This window comes from Nicotiana tomentosiformis, chromosome 12, assembly GCF_000390325.3.
Source record: "Nicotiana tomentosiformis chromosome 12, ASM39032v3, whole genome shotgun sequence".
Lineage (NCBI taxonomy): Eukaryota > Viridiplantae > Streptophyta > Magnoliopsida > Solanales > Solanaceae > Nicotiana > Nicotiana tomentosiformis.
Genome location: NC_090823.1, coordinates 131749676 through 131769733, shown reverse-complemented (window position 1 = coordinate 131769733; position 20058 = coordinate 131749676). Strand labels below are relative to the sequence as shown.

At 34.6% G+C, this 20058-nt stretch overlaps 3 protein-coding genes across 3 annotated transcripts; 2 read left to right on the top strand and 1 right to left on the bottom strand.

Annotated features, from left to right (window-relative positions):
- Positions 1-315: 315 nt before the first annotated feature.
- Positions 316-6488, top strand: LOC104116301 (pyruvate dehydrogenase (acetyl-transferring) kinase, mitochondrial-like). Its single transcript, XM_009627125.4, has 6 exons — positions 316-678; positions 4036-4291; positions 4404-4584; positions 4754-4901; positions 5081-5297; positions 6171-6488. The coding sequence occupies exons 1-6, from the start codon at positions 430-432 to the stop codon at positions 6227-6229; spliced, it is 1110 nt and encodes a 369-aa protein (XP_009625420.1). The 5' UTR covers positions 316-429; the 3' UTR covers positions 6230-6488.
- Positions 6489-7156: 668 nt separating this feature from the next.
- LOC104116300 (probable GTP diphosphokinase CRSH, chloroplastic) lies at positions 7157-10444 on the top strand. The gene is made up of 4 exons (XM_009627124.4): positions 7157-7607; positions 8502-9437; positions 9634-9918; positions 10050-10444. The coding sequence occupies exons 1-4, from the start codon at positions 7233-7235 to the stop codon at positions 10176-10178; spliced, it is 1725 nt and encodes a 574-aa protein (XP_009625419.1). The 5' UTR covers positions 7157-7232; the 3' UTR covers positions 10179-10444.
- Positions 10445-11571: 1127 nt separating this feature from the next.
- Positions 11572-19023, bottom strand: LOC104116299 (CBL-interacting serine/threonine-protein kinase 1-like). The gene is made up of 12 exons (XM_009627123.4): positions 18612-19023; positions 17723-17785; positions 15300-15371; positions 15112-15219; positions 14727-14807; positions 14148-14327; positions 13826-14050; positions 13052-13159; positions 12853-12969; positions 12675-12737; positions 12513-12587; positions 11572-11840 (listed from the first exon to the last, which is right to left on the bottom strand). The coding sequence occupies exons 1-12, from the start codon at positions 18813-18815 to the stop codon at positions 11772-11774; spliced, it is 1365 nt and encodes a 454-aa protein (XP_009625418.1). The 5' UTR covers positions 18816-19023; the 3' UTR covers positions 11572-11771.
- Positions 19024-20058: the final 1035 nt, after the last annotated feature.

Below are 20058 nucleotides of genomic sequence, written 5' to 3'. Positions count from 1 at the left end.
ACTAGCTAGCACATCCTATTTTCACAACAAAACGACTTCATATCATATCAGCATCAAGGTTTGAGCCCGAGGTTTTTGTAGGCAAAACGTAAAAAATAATGGGCATGTGCATAGCACAAAAGAGATAAACAAGAAAGCAAAGTGTGTACGTATGGATGTTCAATTATAGCAACATGCCACTATACCTTCCTACGCTTTGTAACTATCGTAATTAACCACCTTTTCTAATAGTCATTGTTATTCACATGCGCTAACTTCTTTTCATTTCGGTTCATTAAATTTTCCTTAAATATCCCTTTCACCTACATTCTTATAAGTTAGATTTAGACCATTCTTGGATTATGAATTGTGTCGCATTATAGGGTGAAGAATTCGAGGTGTCAATTTCATTCCCTTTTTTGGGGTTTCTTTTTTTTTTTACGTTGTTTAATGGCGGCGAAGAAACTGTGTGATAGAATTTCTAAAGAATTAGCAGAGGAAGTGCAAAAATGGGGTTGCATGAAACAGACTGGTGTAAGCTTAAGGCATATGATGGATTTTGGGTCTACAGCTTCTCCTCGTAATTTGTTGATTTCTGCTCAGTTTCTTCATAAGGAGTTGCCTATTCGAATTGCTCGTAGAGCTATTGAGCTTGAAAATCTTCCTTATGGGTTATCTTCAAAACCTGCTGTTTTAAAGGTATCCCCATTTTCACCTTTCTTCTCTATTTATCTTCAACCCCCGGTCCAGGAGATGTTTATTATTTAATTGTGGAGTTTAATTTATGCTTTTGGCTGTCCTGATACAGGATAAAGTATGTAGTTAAAGATGATTCTTTAATATTTTATTTTATTACCAAATTTGGGTTTACTATTCTTTTTCTTACTCTTTAGATGTTTGTACCTAGAGTCCTTGACCTGAAAGGAATCCTTTCTTTTTTCTACTCATTTCTTGCTATTCACTTCGTCTACCAAAACAAAGCAGCGTCTGCGTGCATACTACCCTCCCCAAATCTCACTTGTGAAATTAAACTGGGTTGGTTGGTCGGTTGTTGTTGTTGTTGTTCCTACTATTCACTTGAACTTTTATATTCTTGCTTCTGTTAATGGTTCATTCGTTTCCACGTACTTAGTGATTCTGCTGTTCTTTTAAGAGTTCATAAACATATTTTCATCCTTTTGGCATCAACAATAGTCTGCTAGCTGATTTTTGTTCCCTGATGTTTGATCAATCAATTTGCATCCCAAATTAGTTGGGTTGGCTATACGAATATTATGTATCCATTCCATTATATTTGACAGATTTCCAACAAATTCAATATTCAAAGGATTTATCATAGTTAGTGTTAGGATCAGGAACCCGGGTAGTGCGGAATATAGTCAAACAACGGTATAATGACAATAACAAAGACAATGGAAGTTGATAACAACGACAATTAAAGTAGATAAAGAAGACACAAATTTAACGTGGTTCGGTCAAAGTGACCTACGTCCACAAGCGGAGAGGAGCAATTTACTATAACAATAAGAGTACAAAAGAGAGTATAAAATTAGAGTAAACACTCTAATTAATCCCAAATACCCTAAGAGAATAACCTCACAAGATTTCACACAAGTGCTTCCCAACACTAACTCTCATACAAAACACTCTTAATAAAGGAAGAAAGAAAGAAACAAAAATTGAAGACAAGTCTTGTTGGTGCGTCTAAAATGAACTAATTGTCTTCCCTTTTATAGGCAAAGAAGTATTGGCCTCTTAGGTGTAAAAGAAGAAATACAACTTGTGCAAATGATATCCACCACATAATGCAATCTTTTGGGTCCCAAAGAATATTGCCAACAAAGTCTACACTTTGCAAAGATACTTATGCTTATGTGAGATGAACTCCATTAGCCAAAATATTGGCCATAATTACAAATCTCCACCTTGGCCTAATTTTGGCTGATATAGTAAATTTGCTCTACCTTCTCCGCAAAAGCCCCAATGGGCATATGTCAAAATTTAATGCCATCAAAATCAGACAAGTTGTCTGATATCGAAACTGTAGTAGGGCCTATAACAGTGGATCCCAATAAAGTATACAACGAACCAGATCTGTGTGCTTTCATGATCACAAGAGCACCATGAGAAACTTTCAGAACTCCACCTTCACCTGTGTACTTGCACCCAAGAGATTCTAGAGTGCCCAAAGAGATGAGATTTTTCTTTAAGTCAGGAACATGTCTAACATCTGTGAGAATTCTCACCACACCATCGTGCATTTTGATCTGAATTGTACCTTTGCCAATAACGTTACAAGTAACATTGTTACCCAGTTGGACAACTCCACCTCCAACTGAATCATATGTAGAAAACAAGTCCCTGCTAGGACACATATGATATGAACAACCGGAATCTAAAATCCACTCATTTTCTGATCTGAAACTAGTTTCAGTTGCTAAAAATATAGTTCCCTTAATCTCATCAGTTGCTACACTAGCTTCGGCGGTGTCAGTATTTTTGTGCTCATTTTTTCTTTCTTTATGTTTTTATTTATTTTTCAGTTTATAGCATTCAGAGATAATGTGACATTTCTTATGACAATAGCGACACTCTAAATTATTGTATCTGGATATGGAGTCGGATTTTCCCCTAACAAACAAGCCAACTTCCGCTTGAGTTACACTAGCTTCCCCAGTAATATCACTATCTATCTGTTATTTTGATTTTAAGATAGATTTAATATCCTTATAAGAGATATTATCCTTTGCATAAAGCATAGTATCTCTTATATGCTTAAAAGATAGGGTAGAGAACAAAGCAGTAACACAGCTTGATCCTCATCTTTAATTTCAGCATCTATATTACTCAAATCCATAAGAATGGAATCAAAGATGTCAAGATGAGAGAGAATAGAGGTACCTTCACCCATACGAATTGTATAAAGCTTTTACTTCAGGTAAAGTCTATTTTCCACCGTCCTCTTCATATATAAGGTTTTCAATTTTTCCCGCATGCCTTTGGTTGTGGTTTCTACAGAAACTTCACGTAAAACCTCATTTGAGAAATTTAAAATGATACCTGCTTTTGCCCTTTTGTCTATGACTGCAAACTCCTCATCCGTCATTTTATCCGGCTTCTTCTCCTTTCCTTGCAACGCCAAATCTAAGCCATCTTGAATTAGGATAGCTTCCATCTTTAATTGCCATATTCCGAAATTTGCACTTCGGTCAAATTTCTCAACATAGGTCTTTGTTAGAGTCATTTTGGCTATTGAAACTAACCCGGTTAGATCCGACTCTGATACCAATTTGTTAGGATTGGGAACCCGTGTAGTGCGGAATATAGCCAAACAACGGTATAATGGCAATAACAAAGACAATGGAAGTTGATAACGACAATTAAAGTAGATAAAGAAGACACAAATTTAACGTGGTTCGGTCAAAGTGACCTACGTCCACAAGCGAAGAGCAGCAATTTACTATAACAATAAGAGTACAAAAGAGAGTACAAAATTAGAGTAAACACTCTAATTAATCCCAAATACCCTAAGAGAATAACCTCACAAGATTTCACACAAGTGCTTCCCAACACTAAATCTCATACAAAACATTCTTAATAAAGAAAGAAAGGAAAAAACAAGAATTGAAGACAAGTCTTGTTGGTGTGTCTAAAATGAACTAATTGTCTTTCCTTTTATAGGCAAAAAAGTATTGGCCTCTTAGGTGTAAAAGAAGAAATACAACTTGTGCAAATGATGTCCACCACATAATGCAATATTTTTGGGTCCCAAAGAATATTGCCAACAAAGTCTACACTTTGCAAAGATACTTATGCTTATGTGAGATGGACTCCATTAGCCAAAATATTGGCCATAATTACAGTTAGCATAGTGAATAAAATACTTATGTTGGCCATCAACCCACTGCAACCCTCCTACTTTATCCTGGTTGCAACCGGCTATTCTTTGCCACTGGTTGCAACCACCTGTTGTTTGATAATTATACTAAATTGTTAAAATCCCATCACATTGTACATTACAAGTACTTACTTCTTTGGTTCTTTTCTTTCTTTTAGGTCCGAGATTGGTATTTGGATTCTTTCCGTGACATTAGATCCTATCCAGAAATAAAGAATAAAAACGACGAGTTGGCATTTACACAAATGGTTAAGTTGATTAAGGTAAGGCACAATAATGTCGTTCCTATGATGGCTTTGGGAGTCCAACAACTCAAGAAAGATTGGCCTAAAGTTGATTATGAGGATTTGAGAGAAATACACCAATTTCTTGATCGCTTTTACATGTCCAGAATTGGGATCCGCATGCTTATCGGTTAGCTCCGTACCTTTCCATGCTTAATTCTTACAATGATGATCTTTATCTTGTATAAGCTGATAGCTATAACAAATGTTTTTTTTCACTGCTGAATTTCTGTTAAGCTCAGGGCAGCATGTGGCGTTACATGATCCTAATCCACCTCCTAATTGTGTCGGCTATATACATACAAAAATGTCTCCCCTGGAGGTCGCACGCACTGCCAGTGAGGATGCCCGGGGAATTTGCTTACGCGAATATGGAAGCGCACCTGATGTTAACATTTATGGGGATCCTGATTTTACTTTCCCGTATGTTATTTTGCTCTTAAATCATTGACTTTATTCGTTGTTTCCCCTCAGATACTCTTTACTGTCTTGTACATATCTCTTGTTCTGTTGAGCTTCCAAAGAGCTAGTGATATCCACATGCAAATGTCAAGTCCTGTTTCTTTGTTTATGATTCCATTTTTCCGTGCAGTTATGTGCCAACACATCTCCATATGATGGTCTTTGAGTTGGTAAAGAACTCCGTCCGTGCTGTACAAGAGCGATTTATGGACTCAGACAAAGTTGCTCCTCCTATTCGTATAATAGTCGCTGATGGTTTAGAGGATGTCACTATTAAGGCATGACCTCTTTACAATCTCATTTTTTCTCCGCAAAAATTCCTTCTGACTGTCTAGCTAAGGACTTGTTCCTCTTTATTTTGTATTTAATTTGATAGGAAAGTCTTCCTGCTGTGGAAGAGGTAAGTCTAGCTATTTTCTTCCACATTACTTGACAAGAATGGCCTGTGTTGATATAGGTTTCTGATGAAGGGGGTGGAATACCAAGAAGTGGACTTCCCAAAATTTTTACTTATCTCTACAGTACTGCTAGGAATCCGCTGGACGAGCACTTCACAACAACTGACGTGGCTACTTCAAGCACGTTAGCTGGTTATGGGTATGGAATTCCAGTAAGTCGTTTATATGCTCGCTACTTTGGAGGGGATTTGCAGATTATCTCCATGGAAGGCTATGGTATGTTATCTAAATCTCTCAACCTTGTTTGCACCAGCACCATTTTGATTGATAGATAAACTAACAACATTATCTAATACTATAGCAATCTTTGTGGGGGTTTGTGGTTAATAGCATCATGTTGTTACTAAATGAAGAAAGAATCTGTTGGCAGGTTCGATGTGATAATATTTGATATGATAAACAGATCCATACTTGTTGGTTATGTCTTAAAAAATCTCAATTTTTGCGGATGTAAGGGTTCATCTGATGAGGATGGTGGTATGTACAATCTCTCCAATCTTGGCACCGCAAAGATTGTATAAACCTGTTAGATATCGGTATCCTTCTCCATTGAGGAGTACATGATCATTTATAAAAAGGGGTTTGTAACAAAAAGGGCAGCCCGGTGCACTAAGTTCCGGTTATGCGCGGGGTCCAGAGAAGGACCAGACCACAAGGGTCTATTGTACGTAGCCTTACTCTGCATTTCTGCAAGAGGTTGTTTCCACGGCTCGAACCCATGACCTTCTGGTCACTTGGCAGCAACTTTACCAGTTACGATAAGGCTTCCCCAAAAAAAGGGTTTGTAGATTGCTGATATTATGTTTCTGGCCTTTGTTGTTGTTATTGGTTGTTTCTATTCTTCTCTTATTTTCCTAAACTGAGGGTTTATCGGAAACAACCTGTACCTCCCAAGGGCAGGGGTAAGGTCTACATACCCACTACCCCTCCCCAGACTTCATTAGTAGGACTCCACTGGGTTTGTTATTGTTGGTAGTGTACAAAGCTTTGACTATGGGCTGAATCATGTTAGATTTATTGTACGCAATCTTACGTTAATATTATATTGTCAATATCTGATGTGCACATATCTCTTGACCTCTTTTGCAGGTACAGATGCTTACCTTCATTTATCTCGGTTGGGAGATTCACAGGAGCCATTGTCTTGATATATGACATTGGGAGCCCAATCTTGTTTTAAAAAGTTACTTTAGGTAGTTCAATGGTAGAACTTTGAATCCTCATTTTAGGACAAAGTACATACTAATTGGCAAAGCCTCATTGTTCTATGGATTATTATTCTCATTGTTCAATAAGTTTGGCTTAAAACATACAAAATGCTTAGTTAAACTTGGCTGACTTTGCAATTTGCACACTTGAACTATGTTGTGTTCCTTTTACTTCATGAACTATAACTTTTGGTGTTCATTACCATGCTTGAGTGAATTGTGGTGGGAGGTGTTTTTCACTTGGAAATTTTTAAACGCTTGAGAATTGAGAACTTCTTGGTAGAAAGTGTTTTACTTCGTAGTGACAACCCAACATGAAACTGAATTAGTGGGGCCAACGCGTTTTTGTGCCGGGTGATTAAACTCAAAATATCTTCATTTTACATTAGAAATACGGATCGCTCGTACTTTTATCCAAAACTTATGCAAAGATAAATATTTAGTAAAATATGTATATTAACCATACTTAAATAAGAATGTCTAAGTAATACTTTTAAGATAGTAAATAATCTTTGTATAACACTTAGATGCATTAGTTTATGTGATATATTTTTGTTTTTAGTCCCCTTAATAAAGAATGTTACACTTATAAATTTAAAAATAATTAACTTTACATTTGTCAAGTTCACAACTAATTCTAAAAATCTATAGTCATACAAATAATGTAACATATTTTAAACTACAAAAGTTTTAATTTATTCTTAAATTTTATGTCGATTCAAACTAGGGGAGTAGAACACAAACCTCAATAGATTTCCATCGTTGGTGAACACAAACCTCAAAATCTCAAATATACTAAAAAGATGTCATATTCAAACGTGGCATGCCACTAGCCATTAAATATATACTACTAATTTGCTTTCTTGTTGGTCCATTCTCAATTCTTGAACTCTCTGTAAAAATTCACCAAAATCCCAACCATGGCAATACTATAATCCAAAATATGGAACTCCACTTAAACGACTACACCCTCCATTTTATTAAAAAATCCACACACTTACACTTACCAAAATTCCCACACTGCCTTCGCCGGCGGAGTCCGAGCAAGATCGCCACCGTGCGAGTTTCGGCGTCAGGTGAAGCACTGGTGGCGACGCCGGAACAGCCCGGCGGAAAAATGGTGGTGGAATTAGTGGGTGCTTTTAATGAGCTAACTGAAAGAATGGATAATAAAGTTCTTTCAACTAGCTCTTCTAGATTGCTGTTCAAAGCTCTAAAGCTTTGTATTCCGATTCTTCAGTCGTTGCCTCTTGCACCTGACGACCGTGAACCGCTCTCTAGAGCTTTGTCTGTAGCTGTTATTTTAGCTGATCTACAGGTAGGTCCCACATACTCTGACCTTTATTAATAGTAAAGCCGGAAAAACTATTATCTGCCTCATTAAAGTTACTAAATTACCTGCTATAAAGTGACAAAAACTATTTTTTTGTCACATTAAAGTAACTGAACTATACTAGTATAGTAGTAATAAAGTTACAAACTTCATCCAAAAACTATGTGATGTTGCTATATAGTGAGTAAAGTTTGTGAGTTTGATGTTATATTGGAAAACATTAAGTTATTTTGATGTAACAAAAAATAATTTTGTCATTTTATCAGACAATTATATCAAAGCTATTTTAGGGGGATATTAAGCTAATACAATTATTTTTATGAAGAAGCGATGGAGCTAGAGTATAAGTAGAAGGAAATTATCTCCAAAGCTTCTACCTTTTCTTAATGTGTTCGGGAATAAATAGAAAGTTTGTATGATTTAAGCAGTCATTTTTATCCACACTTGCCTAAAAGATGACTGATATAGGAAAAGAACACATTTTTTTTTTGTATATTTGCCATGCATAGATGATTGATTGGTTGATTTGGAGCTATGCTCCTAAAGCTTAGAGATCACATTATTTGCCAGTGTCACCAAAATTATGGTAATGTTAGGGTGGGGGCGGGGGATATATTCCCATCTTTCTATCGTATCTTTGCGGTTAAAATATTCGGTTTGAAGAATGATCTAATCCAATAATAACGTGGGAGCAGATGCTTAGAATCACATGGTTTTCTCATCAGTATTGTTCAGATTTTCTAACCTGCGGAATTCAGAAGTCAAAGCATGAATTTATAACCCCTTGTTGGAAGCTTGCTATTGCTCCCTTTGTGTGTGTATGCGCGTGTGCATGCTCAGTTTAAGCGAAAGCTAAAAGGTATTTTCCATATGTCACAGATGGATGCTGAAGTTATATCAACTGGGCTACTAAGAGAAGTTCTAGAGGCAGGTGCTATATCAATATATGAGGTGAGGGATCGGATTGGTACAAGTACTGCTCATTTATTGCATGAAAGCTTGCGTGTGAAACATATGTCCTTAAAGGTAGAATTATTGGATGATGATAGTGCAACCGCATTAAGGAAATTTTGTCTGACCTACTATGATGTTAGGGCATTAGTATTAGACCTCGCTATCAAGCTTGATATGATGAGACACCTCGATTATCTTCCTAGGTACCGGCAGCAGATGATATCACTTGAGGTTATGAAACTACATGCTCCGCTAGCACATGCCATCGGAACTAATTTGTTATCTCTTGAATTGGAGGATCTGTCTTTTCGATACTTGTTTCCTTACTCATATCTTTATCTTGATGCATGGTTGAGAAGTCACGAGAGTGGAAATAAGCCTCTGATAGATATATGCAAGGAACAGCTGCTTCAGTCCCTAAAATCCGATCCACTATTAATGCAAATGGTGAGCAAGATATCTGTTGAGGGTCGTTATAAAAGTCGTTACAGCACCATGAAGAAGCTCTTGAAAGATGGTCGCAAGCTTGACGAGGTGAATGACATCTTAGGCTTAAGAGTTGTATTGACTCCTCTCTCTGCTGGAGTAAATGAAATGGAAATTGGAGAAAAGGCTTGCTACAGGGCGCGAGAAGTAGTCCTATCTTTGTGGAAAGAGATACCAAGTAGGTCAAAAGACTATATCTTAAGGCCTAAGGCTAATGGATATAAGAGTTTGCACATGGCTGTTGATACCAGTGAACGTGACCGGACCAGACCGCTAATGGAAATTCAAATACGAACATCAGAGATGGACATACTGGCCGCTGGAGGGACAGCATCCCATTCTTTGTACAAGGGTGGTGTTACCGATCCTGAAGAGGTAAACATCAAGAGACCAAATATTGTTTCATTTCTGATAATGCCAGGATATTTTAAATATAAAGAACTTGTAATTGGAAATGTTATCAAAACTGGATTCATGAGATGTTTACTTATTCGTCGTGTATTTTGATCTGACCGCAGCCTCAGGAATAACTGTTTCAATAACCGTAACTTTTGTCATCAATCATACACAGGCGAGGCATCTGAAGGCAATCATGATGGCTGCAGCGGAGTTTGCAGCATTGCGTCTTAAAGATCTTCCTTCGGGAAATCCCAAAGGTCTGGAAACTGACAAGAGAGGTAGGGTGTTCCGTCTTCTAGACAAGAATGGAGATGGTAAACTCAGCATTGACGAACTTATGGAAGTGATGGAGGAGCTCGGAGCACCAGGAGATGATGCACGGGAGATGATGCAACTTCTCGATTCAAACAGTGATGGTTTTCTGAGCTCGGATGAGTTTGATTTGTTTCAGGACCAGGTATGTGAACTAATATAAAGTTATTTAAACTTTTGCAATATTTAATGTTTGGGATTGAGACATAGTTGTTTGTATGTAAATTCATTCTCTAACATGTTCGATTTTTGACATTAATATTAATGTCGTTTCAGGTTGAATTCATCCGGAATTTAGAAGATAGAGATGATCAATACAACACCCTGTTAAATAAAAAGCTGCAAATGGCAAATGAAACTGGTTTGATTCAAGTGTACAGTAAAGAGCAAGGTGATACTTTGTAACAAATTTAGTACATTTTGTAAAATATGTGTTCTTTGTATGTATTTATTGAGAAGGTTCTGCCCTATACAGGGGCTTTTTAAAGTCTCCAAGCAGATATCTTTCAAGTGAAAGATATTGAATCCTACTGTATAAAGTTATTTGAGAGTTCCCACTTCCCATTGTATGAAGTTACTAAGAGTTATTTTGAGCATGGTCTCAAATCAAATATCTGTAAAAGAAATTGATTCAGTCTGTATATAGTTATTTGTGCATGGTCTCAATCAAATACGTTTGTATGTGCAGTGCATTTCTTTTCTGTTGTACATAGTGTTTTATCAACAGAATGTGCACATATGCAGAAGCGAATCTAGGATTTAAACTTGATGAGTTCAACCTTTCATGTTTTAGCGTTGAATTGCTGTGATTTTGAAATTATGGGCTCGGAATTTAATATTTGTTTAAATTTAGTGGTCTTTTACGTATGTATATATGTTCCGGGTCAAAAATGCTGAGTTTAGTTGCACCCATTGTTCAAAAGCTCCATCCGCCTGCACATTAAGAGTGCATAAGGATAAGTAGAGTATCATTTGGATTGGAAAATTTCTTTGGCGCACTGGCTTATTTTTCAGGCCAGTATTTGGATCTCAGAACAATGTTTCTAAGGTTTCCAACTATGTTGTTCCGACTCTTCAAAACTATCGCCGCATGCGTGTCAGATCTTCCAAAAGTAGTGCATTTTTGGAGGATCTAACGAGTGCAACAACATTTTTTGAGAGTCCGAACCTTATAGATTTCCACTACTGGGACAAGCTGTCATGCATTGCAACTCAGAGATTGTTTAAATTTAGAAGGTAAAGGAGAAACGCCTTGACTGCATGAATTGTTAATTTTCCTGGAATACAACTAGGTTTCAAATTATTTTTATTTTTACTGTTCAGGAACATTTAAAAGAAAAACCAAATACATGTACATGATGTAACGACATAATAAATAATATATGATCCAATTTGATAGGTTGTCTGTACAAAAAAAAAGGTTCACCGACTGCATATAACAATTCAAATTGTGTATAGTAGACAATAAGGCAAAAAGCAAAAAGTATGGTACCTTACCGAGGACCCTTGACATGAGGGCGTAGATGTCGAGAATTAAGGTAGTAGGTAGTCAAGTGTTTTTCCTTCTTTTTTCCCCAATACCAGTAGTATTAGTATTGTATCTTTCTTATTCTTAGATTACTATTAATACAATGTTGTTTGATTGCAATCTTTCACTGTGATTTTCTTAATATCTTGCTGTTGTTACTGCTTCTTTTCATCTTTTCTTGAGGCGAGGGTTTATCAGAACCAGATGTTTCGACTAAGTAAATTGTTTTGCTATGTAAATATACAAAATAACAGCTACTTCGGACTAACATAGGGGCAAAAAGAACGGAACTTTTATTTAACGAGGACTATAATTTCTTACAACAACTGTTGTATGAGCATTACAAAATGACATATTTATACTTGCATCTCATTTACAGTCTTCTACTTTATTACTCTCAACTCTTGAGGTAAATTCTTTGTTCCCGGATAATAAAGAATGGACTTGACCATTCGCAACAGTTCCAACTTTCATAATTTGGTGGGCAAGAGCTCTTGACTTTGCTGGACACCCAATTCATTTGATAACCTATTGCATAACTGTGGAACAAAAAAATGTTTTGTTCAGTGTTTGAAGTTTAAAGAACAGAGACGAATCCAGGATCTAGAGTCTGTAAATTTAGAATGAGTATGATGACAATTTAAGCACAAGGTTGTTGTAGTATAGTGGTGATGTTTTCCCGCCTATCACGCGGGTAACCCGAGTTCAATCCCCGGCAATGGCGTTTATTTTCCCATTTGTGGGAATATACTGAGTTATTGTGGTTGTTGTATGATGTTATTGTGTGTATACATTTTAAACTTTTAATGCATATGTACATATAGTTCGAGCTGAAAGTAATGAGTTTTATTGCCAGTTCGGTCAAGCTTTAAAATGAACTTATTTTGAGAAGTGCTTTTACTCAAAAGTACTTATGAAGAGCAGTTTGTGTTTGGCTTAATTAGTTTGAAAAGCACTTCTAAGCAGCAATTAGTGTTTGACCAAACTTTTAAAAAATACTTTTGGAGAAAAGCTATTTTTTTCCTGCTTCTGCTTCTGCTCAAAAGTACTTTTTTTTCTTCTAAAAGCTTGGTCAAACACTTCAACTTTGGGAAAAAAAATGCTTTTGGCTTTGAAGAAGCTTGGCAAAACAAGCTATTAGTTGAATCCACAGAACTCGTCCTGGATCCACCTCTGATTGTTACAATGTAGACGAGGATGTCGAGACATACCTCTCTATATACCGTAGAATCCCCTGAAGATTTTTGTAACTCTACAACATACAAGGATGTGCTAATCTCAAAAACCTGTAAATGACAGAATTATTAGATGTTCTTTGTAGTATTATTCTTGAATAACAAGGGAAATTAATAAATATCTCAAATGTGACTTACCTCTGCTACTATTGAAAGACTGGCTTGAGTTTTTTGACCTTTGTGTTCTAGCAATACTTTCAACTACAATAGACATAAACCAAATATATTCTTAACTTGTGTGTCTGAATATTTACTTGTTAAATGGATATTATAATGCAAAATTACAAACTTATGAATATATATCATATGTACTAACCTTTCCAGGTTTTTTCTGGACTTGAAATCCCATTTGCACTGCTAAATGCTCAATCCTCTCTAGCAATTCTTTTGGAGAGAGATTAGATGTGAATCTGATCTTCCTCTCAGAGGCATCCTACAGTAATTCCAAGTAAGTCGACGTACTTTTATTGATCAATCGTTGCATTATTCGAAGAAAATTAAAGTTAAGAACTTACCTCATTTTCAAAAAATCCAGAAAGATCAAAACATGAGGACATCCCAATTAGCTGAAAGGCATTATTGATAACAGAAGGTGATTCTGGATCTCTTTCTGTATCAAGTGGCTGTTCCAAGAATAAAGAAGACCAATTAGTCATAAATCATGACATTGTTAAAGGTACAATTAACAACAACCACCCAGTGAAATTCCACAAGCGGGGTCTGGGGAGGGTAGTGTATACGCAGACCTTAGCCCCTAGAAAGGTAAAGAGGTCGTTTCCGATAGACTCTCGGCTCAAGAAAGATGAAAAGAAACAGTAGAAACAAGCAATAACAACAAAGAGGGCTAGAAAGATAATAACGACAAAAGGAATCAATAGCAACAAGCTGTAACAATAAAGGTACAATTAAGTAAACAAAAAATTATCATCTCTAACATGGTATCAAGCAGATAGAGGTTCCGGAGTCAAGTCTCACAGCCACTCATTATTAAAAAAAAACCACGTGCTTGGCCAGAGTAAAAGTATCCGGCTCGCACGTACCATCTCTAATAGGTTAAACTTTTAAATGAGATGATCACACAATTGAACAGACGAGCCGAGGGTCTATCGAAAATAGCCTCTCTTCCTTCAAGGTAGGGGTAAGGTCTGCCTACACACTACCCTCTCCTGAGTCCCGACCTCACTTGTAGGATTACACTGGATTTGGTTGTTGTTGTTATTGTGCACAATTCAACAGACATAAGTATAATGAAAGACGTGAACAAATTATTCAAAGGTCAAAGTTCATACTGCTTCATGTACTGTCAACACTTCATCATCTGAGGATGCATGATCATCTTCAAAATCTTCATATTCATCAGGATTAGCAGGAGTATAGTCTTGTTTGAACCACTCATCCTCTTTAATCTCTGCCATTGTTATGCGAGTATGCGGATTTGGATCAAGAATCCTCTTTATAAGATTCTTTGCTCCTTGAGATAACCATTTTGGTACTGGTGCATCCCCCTTAAAAATCTGATATATTCACATACCTAAAAATAAGATTAAAAACATCGATACCAAAGAGCCATATAAAACAGGCGGCAACACGCATATGTTAGAAAAAACTAACCTTTTGATAAAGAACTGCAAGATTTCTATCATCAAAGGGTAAAAAACCAGTGAGAATGACATATAAGATGACTCCACATGACCATGTATCTGATGTCGCGCCATCGTATCCTCTGTTAGAAAGAATTTCAGGAGCAACGTAGTTGGGGCTACCACATGTTGTATGCAACAAGCCGTCATCCTGTGTATGAGCAAGAAAGCTAATTAAGCTTAAAGAAGAATATGCATGTATATATGTAAGGAACATAACTTAGGAACATCACAATGCAGTAATTATCAATGCAATTTAATCTATGTTGTTCGGATCCTTCAAAAATGCCGTTGCATCATTGTTGGATCCTCAAAAAATGAATAACTTTTAGATGATCTGACACACACCTGCCACATTTTTGAAGAATCCGAACAATATGGAATTAAACTGCTACAAAAGGTTGTTTTAATTTTCATTTTACTAATTTCACTTGTTATGAATAGTTACATGGACCTGATAGCGTAAAAAAAAATTACGCTATTAGAGTATAGAAGTTAAATTCGTATGTAAGGAGTAACTCATCTAATAGTCATGAGTTAAGTTCCATACCCTTAAGTGTTGAGGTAATGCACTTAGTCCAAAATCTGTAATCTTTATGTTTTTTTCTGCATCAATGAGGACATTCTCTAGCTGCATTCACAAAACAAATATGAATATACTATCTGCTTGTGAGAATAGTTCAATGAATAAGCCTTGAATTAAAAAGGGCAGCCCGGTGCTAAGCTCCCGCTATGCATGGTGAGGAGGCCGGACCACAAGGATCTATTGTACGCAGTCTTACTCTGCATTTCTGCAAGAGGCTGTTTTCACGGCTTGAACCCGTGACCTCCTGGTCACATGACAGCAACTATACCAGTTACGCCAAGGCTCCTCTTCAAACCTTGAATTAAAAAGTAAAAAAGTAAAATTGAACTTATTGTACTATATTAATTACCTTGAGGTCTCTATGGAAGACACCTATGTCATGGCAATAACTAACACCATCAATTAATTGTTGAAAGAGTTTTCTGCCTTGTGTTTCTGCTAGTTTTCCTTCAGAAGCCTAAGAATGAGGATTTACAGAGAGAGTTAATTTTCAAGAATTGAATGCAAAAGCACCAGTTAATGGCAAAAATTACTTACAATTCTGTCAAATAATTCACCACCATTTACATATTCCAGCACCATGTAAATCTTGGTTTTGCTTGCTAAGACCTGCTTATATATGTAATTTGATGTTAGAAATGCACCATTTGGATTTTCAATTTATATGCTAAAGGCTTATCACCTTAAGGCAGTATTAGAAAAGCTATTTACAATATAATACAGTTTTTCTTCCAACTTTTTTTTTTTGGTGGAAATGACACCAGGTACTTTTAAGCATGTTGTTTAAAATATATTCACAGTTTATAATGTATTTAAAAATAAAATATATTCACAGTTTACAATGTATTTAAAAATTAGCCAATTTCGCTCAAACTTCAGGACAAGGCGTCCTTAAACCTCAAAGTTCAAATTTCAGAGTTTGAAAATTGTGTCCAGAAGTTCGGATCTTATGTCCTGAATTTTAAATTAATAGTTCAGAAATTCAGAACACTTAGTCCTGAATTTCAAATTAGCAGCTCAATAATTCAGGACATAGTGTCCTGAATTTCCAAATTGAGGATACTTAGTCCTAAAGTTTGGGTGAATTGGTTAATCTTTAAATATATTGTAAATTGTGAATATATTTTAAATAGCGGGCTTAAAAGTAACTATTGCTGCACTTCGCCCTTTTTTGTGTGTGTTAATTTTTATCTAACACTGACGTAAATATTTAGATAATCAAGTCACTCAGAGACTAATTGTACAAAAGTGTTTATATTAAGTATCTTTTGGTAAACTAAAAAATAGGATGAATAATATGTTTGAACCGTCAAATTACATGAAGTAATCCATAGGCCGCCTTAATTAATCTGTTCGCAATTAAATATTTGTATATTTTTAATGAATTTTCTAATATAAATATAGGGTCTAAGCAAAAGATACTGAGTTCGTTCAAACATGTATCTTATACTCTAGCTCTCCACCCCTGACAGAGTGTAGATAGAACTATTTTTACGTTGTCATTTTATGAAACTTCAAATTCTTAATTTTTCTTTTCTTCTTTTTCTTCTCAAATTGCAGTCAATGTCACAATTAATAATCATGCCCAAAGTTTGTTTGGCATTCCGAAATTGAGTGGCCTAATTTGTCCAATTGTCTCGTCACTCCAAAATCCAAAAAATGGCCCAATTCCTAATATATAAATCATCTGTCATTATACCATAATAATAATCAATGACTTTTAGTCTAGTACATCTTGTTTGGAAGTCAAAATATGGATAGAGATGGCTCGAGTCACCTCCCCCATATTTTTTTTATCCACCAAAAAAAAAAAAAAAAAACAAATCCCAAATGTATCTTCTCAAGTTAACCTTTTTTTTTTTCTGTGAAAAATAACACTGTATAGCCGCTCTCAAAATAATAGTCGATAAAATATATATTTTATATATATATATATATATATATATATATATATATATATATATATATATATATTCTGCATATTATATATAAAAATTATACAAATTTTATACACTTTTTTGGCTACCAAATATAAATAATTTCTGGCGCAGGCTAAAAGTAAAAAATGCTCTTTTTTTAAAAATAATAACAATGACGTTCGAGTCAGCTTGTTTGCACACAAAGATTAATTTATCGAATACCCACTCAAGCTAAGTTATCAATGCTCTTTAGAATTACGTGAATGGAGTTTAGACACTAAATTGATTTGCTTTTCAAAAATAGAAATAAGCTCAAATTTCAAATTTGTTTGAATTTTAAAAAGTTACCTAATCTAATCATTTATCTCCGGAAAAGAAATTAATCCAAACACAACTCAAATATTTTGAAACTAAATTAATCTAAACCAACATTATTAGTAGTCATGGATGATATTCTCTCCATCCCAATTTATGTGACTTTTTCCTTTTTAATCTGTCTCAAATGTCATCTTTCTACATTTAAAAATAATTTGATTTACTTAATTTTTTTTTAAATTATACCCTTAATGAGATAATTTAGAACTACACATATATTCAGTAGAGCATTTGCATTTTCCTTTAATGAAATACAAAGAAAGAAAAGTAAAGGAAGAAAGGAATATTTTAAACGTGCAAGATTGTGAACAAGTTGTTCTTTGCTTAAAGCAAACATGAATTTTTGCCTCTTGGGTAATATCCAAACAGAATATTAAAAAGAAAATAATGGATCTCCTTACTCAAAGAAGATAGTAATTGAATAAAGGACAAAATTTAAAAGTTATTTAAAAAACAAAAAGGAAATGTACACGTAGAGAGAGAAAAGATTGGTTAAAATTCGAACATAATATGGAGAAGAGATGTAATTATGGTAAAAACTTACATGTATAGGATATTTATATCAATCTAATATAAGGTAAAAACTTATCTGTATCGGACATTTACATCAATCTACTATGTGATATGATTATTACTAAATTAGTAGTTAATAAATACTCGACGTACCTCGTATAATCTGACCACATTTGGATGCTTGAGGACTTTTAAGGTTTTAATCTCCCTCTTTATCTGCAATAATCATAAATATTATGAAAATCCAATTAATGTATTCCTGTTTTAGCAGCAGTTGTACATTTGTAAAAATATTTAATAAAAAAACTTCAATATTCTGTTGGAGAAACTAGTTTGTTTATCAAAATTAATTTCAAATTAAGTAGAAAAAAAAATCTTTTATTTCATATAATGTGCAAAATCAATCCGTTTGACTAAAAGACCAAAAGCAGACTCTAATTATAGTAAACAGAAAATAATTATATTTTACTAGTTAATGAACTATTACTAGCATTTTTATCTTCATTATTTCTGGTTCTGCACTTCTGCTAAAACAGCAAGAAACTGTGATCTTGTGCTATATTCCGGTGATCTCATTTTTTTATTTGATCTCACAAATTAAATTTCGTCGTGTCCCAAACCACATTCCGTGAATATAAGAGTAGTTTTAAATATTTTTACAAAAGTTATGTGAATTTAACTGAATCAGTTACTTTAGACTCAAACTATATACATAACTGCCTCGAAATTTTGAATTCGCCGCTGTTCACAACTAAACTCCCGTTTGAACATGGAATTTATTTTTTAAAACTTTTTTCCAAAAAAAAATTATATTAATTACATTATTTGTTCATGAATTTTGATCAGTTTTGACAAAAAAAAAATAAAGAAAAATTTTCAAGTTCCAAAAACTGGTTTCAGCCAGTTTTTGGGTGAAAACTTTTCTGCAACTTTAACTTCCAAATTATTTTTAACACAAATTCAGAAACTCTTTTTTTTCAAGTTTCAATCAATAAATTTACGTCTAAACGCAGAAGCTAAAATGAAGCAGAGAGAGAGAGACCTGATCGGTGATTCTAAGATCTTGAATTCGATTTTTCTCCAAAATTTTGATAGCAAAAGATTGGCCAGAATCTTTGTGTTTTGCGTACTTAACTTTGCCAAAATTACCTTCTCCTAAAGTTTTTCCAAGTTCGTATTTCCCAACTCGCATTCCCTTCTTTCCTCTTTCACTTCTTATTTCTTCTTCTTGCTGTATCAATACCATTCCCACTTTCACAAAAATAAATTTTAGAAAAAGAAGAAATGGAACTTATTTATAAAACCTTGTTAATTTTCTGGGTTTTGTAGTTTTGGTATGATTTTGCCAAAATTGGCTTCAACTATTTGTGCTTGAAAATTCAAGTTTGAAGTTTGAATTTTTCTGCGATGGCTTTCGTCAATCCGCTGCTTAGATTGAGTTTATATAAGTAAGTTTAATTGGACGAATAGTGCTGTGTGGAAAATAGTGCGACTTTGTCCACAAGCTAAAACCCCATCTTACACGACATACACGACATATACTTTATTGGATATTGAAGTTTTAGAGGTAAATTTAATATTAATTATTCCCTCCGGTCACTCTTACTTGACACGCTTTGATTTTTTACGTCCCTTAAGAAATAATAAATAAAATATATAATTTATTATTTTACCCATATTAATTGATGCATATTTTATTGGATTTGAGAAAATAATTTGAAATTATAATAAATACTGTGGGTCAAACAGGAAAAAAATTGTTGTCTTCTCTTGATATGCGTAAAGTGTCAAGTAAAAGTGAACATCTATTTTTAATATAAATACCAAATAAAAGTGACAGGAGAAAGTATTATATAACTTTATGTGTACTAAAATAGTGATATTATTTCCTTTTTAGTTGATCTTAAAAAAGAGTAACATATTTTTATATTTAGTAACAATTTAATTTAGAGTTAGTCTTTTTATTTTATGTTTAATTTAACAATTTACAGTACACATCATTATCTTTGAAGGGAAGTCTTGCCGTGACTAAAAATATTGTTGCTATGTGACCAGGAAGTCACAGGTTCAAGCCGTAGAAATAGTCTCTTACAGAAATGAAGGGGAAGACTGCATACAATAGACTCTTGTAGTCCGGTCCTTCCCCGGACCCCGCACATAGCGGGAGCTTAGTGCATTGTTCTGCTCTTATAGCTACACAAATATTTATATCTTGCTTTATACGCAAATTTCAAAGGTCTCTCTTTATTTTCTTGAATCTCTATAAGTTATCATATAATTTGGGATGAAAGTAATAGCCTGTTTGGCCAAGCTTCTCCAAGTTGAAAAGTACTTTTTTTGAAAAAAATATATATTGAAGTGTTTGGCCAAGCTTTTAGAAGAAGAAAAAAGTGTTTTTGAGGAGCAACACTTTTTTGAGAAACACTTTTGAGAAAAATACACTTAAAAGCACTTTTAAAAGCTTGGTCAAACATAAATTATTGCGTATA